Source organism: Otolemur garnettii, unplaced genomic scaffold (assembly GCF_000181295.1).
Source record: "Otolemur garnettii isolate 467f Iridium unplaced genomic scaffold, OtoGar3 scaffold00124, whole genome shotgun sequence".
Taxonomy (NCBI): Eukaryota; Metazoa; Chordata; class Mammalia; order Primates; family Galagidae; genus Otolemur; species Otolemur garnettii.
In genome coordinates this window covers 1,044,121-1,049,120 of record NW_003852519.1, presented here as the reverse complement: position 1 = coordinate 1,049,120, position 5,000 = coordinate 1,044,121, and the positions used below count along the sequence as shown (strand labels likewise).

General features: G+C 43.5%; 1 protein-coding gene across 2 annotated transcripts in view; it reads left to right on the top strand.

Annotated features, from left to right (window-relative positions):
* Positions 1-5,000, top strand: part of MANSC1 (MANSC domain containing 1) — a 28,670-nt gene that overhangs the window by 14,939 nt on the left and 8,731 nt on the right. For both annotated transcript variants that reach the window (XM_023517905.1, XM_012810078.2), the window contains exon 2: positions 447-770. In XM_023517905.1, coding sequence (XP_023373673.1) covers positions 548-770 — 223 coding nt within the window. In that variant the 5' untranslated portion in view covers positions 447-547. The remainder of the gene's footprint in view (positions 1-446; positions 771-5,000) is intronic.

Sequence of the window (5,000 nt, the reverse complement as noted above, 5' to 3'; positions counted from 1 at the left end):
GGTCTCACTCTTGCTTAGACTGGTCTCAAACTGGAGCTCAATGGCTTGGCACCCATAGCACAGTGGTTACAATGCCAGCCACATACACTGAGGCTGGCGGGTTCGAACCCGGCCCTGGCCTGTTAAACAACAATGACAACTGCAACAAAAAATAGCCAGGCATTGTGTCAGGTACCTGTAGTCCCAGCTATTTGGGAGGCTGAGGCAAGAGAATCACTTAAGCCCAAAAGTTTGAGGTTGCTGTGAGCTGTCATGCCACAGTACTCTACCAAGGATGACAAAGTGAGACTCTGTCTCTAAAAAAACAAAAACTAAAACAAAAACAAAAAACCCCTGAGCTCAAGCAGTCCATCCACCTTGGCCTCCCAAAGTGCTGGGATTATAGGTGTCTTCCTTGGTTTGTTAAAGGAAATAAACTCACTGACGATTTTCTATTTTTGTTTTAGGGAAAAATTCTATCATCTGTGCAATCTTCTCTATGCAAACTTACACCAGAGGGAGGATCATCCTTGACTTTTGAAGACCAAAGACTAAACAGAAATTTAAAATGTTCTTCAGGAAAGAAGGGAGCTTGACTTACACTTTGGTAATAATTTGTTTCCTGATGCTAAGGCTGTCCACCAGTCAGGAGTGCCTCACTGAGAGTCTAGAAGATGTTATCATTGACATCCAGTCATCTCTTTCTAAGGGGATCAGAGGCAATGAGCCTGTACATAGATTAACTCAAGAAGATTGCATTAATTCTTGCTGTTCTACAAAAAACATCTCAGGTGAGTAATAACTCTTTGGCAATCTTTTATTCCAGTTTCGTGACTTAAGTAGCTGGTAGATGTGGCTGGATAGTTTATACCAGTGATTTTCCATGGAGTGGACATTCTGGGTGACAAAATCACTGGAGAATTTTTCTACAAGTATTCCCTCCTCTCTCTGAACCTGAGTCGAAGTTGTTGATGAGTGTGTGTATTGAGGTGAATTGGGTAGAAAACATGGTTGAGAACCACTGGTGTTATATCATAACTGGCATCTAGAATATTGAAGAAATTTTTGTTTAAATTCTTACCTGCCCTTATTATGGACTATTGGGAAATGGTGTGATATTAGAAAGAACATGTAAACAGAGAAAGAGAGTTGAGATGAAAAATAAAATGTTAAACCTATCCTATGGGAAAATCAGCATTAGATTTTTAAGGAGAATCACAAAACCTCCACTTCTTCTCCCTCCCTGGAGGGGTAGCATAGGGGACATAAGGAAGCCACAGACCACTAGGTCATTGAAGCTTCCAGAACCTTAAAGGAACAGAGAAGTGTTCAACCCATTCTCATGATACAGAAGGAAACTGCACCCTAAAGGTTAGAACCATGTCTTTGCATATTTCAAGCTTTAAATCTGCAAACTCAAAAGAAAGGCGCAAGCTGGCACCTGTGGCTCAAAAGGGTAGGGCGCCAGTCCCATATGCTGGAGGTGGCAGGTTCAAACCCAGCCCTGGCCAAAAACTGCAAAAAAAAAAAAAAAAAAAAGGTGCAGTATGTATTTGAGTAAAACTGTGGTTGGTTTTAGTTTTGCTAGTGACCCTATGCTAATTTTTTAAATGAAAAAAAACTAAATATATCGAGCACCTAACACCCTGCTAAGGGCTAAAAATATAATAATGAATAAGATGAACTATGCCTTGGCTCAGTGGCTAGGATACCAGCCACATACACCTGGGCTGGAGGGTTCAAACCTGGGCCAGGGCCTGCCAAACATCAATGACAATTATAACAAAAAAATAGCTGGGCGTTGTGGTAGGCACTTGTAATCCCAGCTACTTGGGAGGCTGAGGCAAGAGAATCGCTTAAGCCCAAGAGTTTGAGGTTGCTGTAAGCTGTGACGCCACGGCACTCTACCGAGGGCAAAATAGTAAAACTCTGTCTCAAAAAAAATGAACTAGGCCTTGCCATCAAGGAGCCTACAAGGCTAGTAAGCTCTGAACATGGACTCCTAGTTGACTTATGTTAGCTAACTAAACCAGATGTTCACTCTTAGATCTTTTTTTTTTTTCAAGACAGAGTCTCACTATGTCGCCCTTGATAGAGTGCCATGGCCTCACAGCTTACAGCAACCTCAAACTCTTGGGCTTAAGCGATTCTCTTGCCTCAGCCTCCCAAGTAGCTGGAAACACAGGTGCCCGCCACAACACCCAGCTATTTTTGTTGTTGTTGTTGTTGTTGCAGTTGTCATTGTTGTTTAGCTAGCCCGGGCTGGGTTTGAACTGCCAGCCTCAGTGCATGTGGCTAGTGTGGCCAGCATGTAACCACTGTGCTATGGGCTCCCAGCCACTCTTAGATCATTACTTCCTTTTCTTTCTATAATGGTGTGGTATAATAATATGTAGTGCAACTGTATATTAATAATATATTCACATATAGGTATATTTGGTCTTTGTCCCCAGTTTCTGGCATGGAGCTCCTAAAACCTGGGAATTTCCTGAGAGATGGGAGCGTGTCTTTTCTTATTGCTAATAATAAACCCCTTTCAACCATAACTGAGTTTGTACTAATGAGGCTTCTCTTGATGGGTGCTGAATTTCAGAAAGTCTTTTTTTGAGACAGAGTCTCATTCTGTTGCCAAGACTGGAGGGCAGTGGCACAATCATAGTTCTTTATAGCCAAGGACTCCTGGGCTCAACCAATCCTCTCATCTCAGCCTCCGGACTAGATTGGGACTACAGGTGCATACCACCATACCTAGCTAATTATAGTGACAGGGTCTTGCTATGTTGACAACAATCCTTCTGCCTCAGCCTCCCAAAGTGTGAACTTACAGGTGTGGGCTACTGTGCCTGGCCTTAATACCAAGCCTTGATTAGAAACTTGGAACTTTTTTTTTTTTTTGAGGCAGAGCCTCAAGCTCTCCCCCTAGGTAGAGTGCTGTGTATCACAGCTCACAGCAACCTCCAACTCCTGGGTTCAAGCGAGTCTCCTGCCTCAGCCTCCCAAGTAGCTGGGACTACAGGCACAATGCCTGGCTATTTTTTGGTTGCAGCTGTCATTGTGGTTTGTTGGGCCCGGGCTGGATTTGAACCCGCCACCTTAGGTGTATGTGGCTGGTGCCTTAGCCACTTGAGCCACAGGTGCCGAGCTGAAACTTGGAACTTTTAACCCTCTTCCCTGATCTCAGAGGAGGGACTGGAGATTGAGTTCAATCACAATGGCCTGTGACTTAATCAATAATGCTTATATAATGAAACCTCCATCAAACCCCTAAATTATGGGGTGTGGGGAGCTTCTAAGTTGGTAAGGAGAGTGGTGCATCCTGGTTCCACAGGAACTGAGTACTTGAGACCCTGTGTGCCTCTGCATCTGGCTGATCATTTATAACCTTTATAATAAATTGTAATAGAAAATATAGCAATTTTGCTTTGTTCTTTTAGTTGTTCTAGCAAATTATCAAATCTGAGAAGTGGGCTTTGGGGATACCCTGAGTCTATAGCCAAGTCAGATATAAAAATGCGGGTAACAGGGAGACCCGATACTTGAAGCTAGCTTCTGAAGTGAAGGCAGTCTTGTGGGTCCAAGCCCTTTAACCTGTTGAATCTGATGCTGATTCCAGGTAGTGTCAGTACTGAATTGAATTGTAGGATATCCAGTTATTGTTGGAGAATTGGGAAACTGGTGTAGAAAAGACACCATGTACTCAGTGTCAGGATAAAAAATTCCTTGAGTGGTCTCAAATTGAGCAGTATGCTTTTGGATACTGTTTATGGAAGTAACTTATGAGAATTACAGAGATTTCATTTAAGTTTCTAGTTTTTCTTTAAATGTTGACATCAACATTTATGTGAAATAGAAACATCACCTGCAAACAGGACTGAGTGCTATAAATCCAGGTATTTCCTGGCAATGCTGAATGCATTGCCTCAATATCTTTTTTTTTTTTTTGAGACAGAGCCTCAAGCTGTCCCCCTGGGTAGAGTGCCGTGGCATTACAGCTCACAGCAACCTCCAACTCCTGGGCTCAAGCGAGTCTCCTGCCTCAGCCTCCCAAGTAGCTGGGACCACAGGCGCCTGCCACAACGCCTGGCTATTTTTTGGTTGCAGCCATCATTGTTGTTTGGCAGGTCCGGGCTGGATTCGAACCTGCCACCTTAGGTGTACGTGGCTGGCGCCTTAGCCGGTTGAGCTACAGGCGCCGAGCCCATTGCCTCAATTTCAAGAAGTGCCTGCATTTCTCCTCAATTTCAAGAAGTGAGGGTTTGCTGCTTTATTCTACAACTAAAGTCTTGTTACTGCTTTACTATAAGCAGAGGTACCTGTGAATCTCAATTACTGGGTCTCAAGCTTTTTCCTTACTGCTTCAACGTTGTTTTTTTTTTAGCTGTTTAGGGTTCAGAAGGCACTTTGATAATTTGATAACAGCCATGGGCTCAAAAATACACATAAACACACAAAGCACAAACTTTTGCATACAATTTGGGGCTATGGACTTTCCCCTTTATCTAAGTGCCAGAGAGAATGATATCATAGGACACAGTGTCCCATGCCTGAATTCCCGCCTACTTGGGAGGTTAGGTGGAAGGACCACTTGACAGCCTGGACAACATAGTGAGACCTTGTCTCCAACCAAGAAAGAAAGAGAGAGAGAAAGGAAAGAAAGAAAGAAAAGAAAAGAAAAGAAAAGAGAGAAAGAAAGGAAAGAAGAAAGAAAGAGAGAGGGCAGTGCCTATGGCATATCGAGGGGAACGGGTTTGAATGCAGCCCTGGCCAAGCCGCAATAAAAAAATAGCCAGGCATTGTGGTGGGCACCTGTAGTCCCAGCTACTTGGGAGGCAGAAGCAAGAGAATTGCCTAAGCCCAGGAGTTGGAGGTTGCTGTGAGCTATGATGCCCTGGTACTCTACCGAGGGCAATAAAGTGAGACTTTGTCTCAAAAAAAAAAAAAAGAAAGAAAAAGAATGGCTCTTTTATTGTTTGGGTAGTAGAAATGTGACACGAGGCTTGGTGCCTGTAGCACAGTGGTTA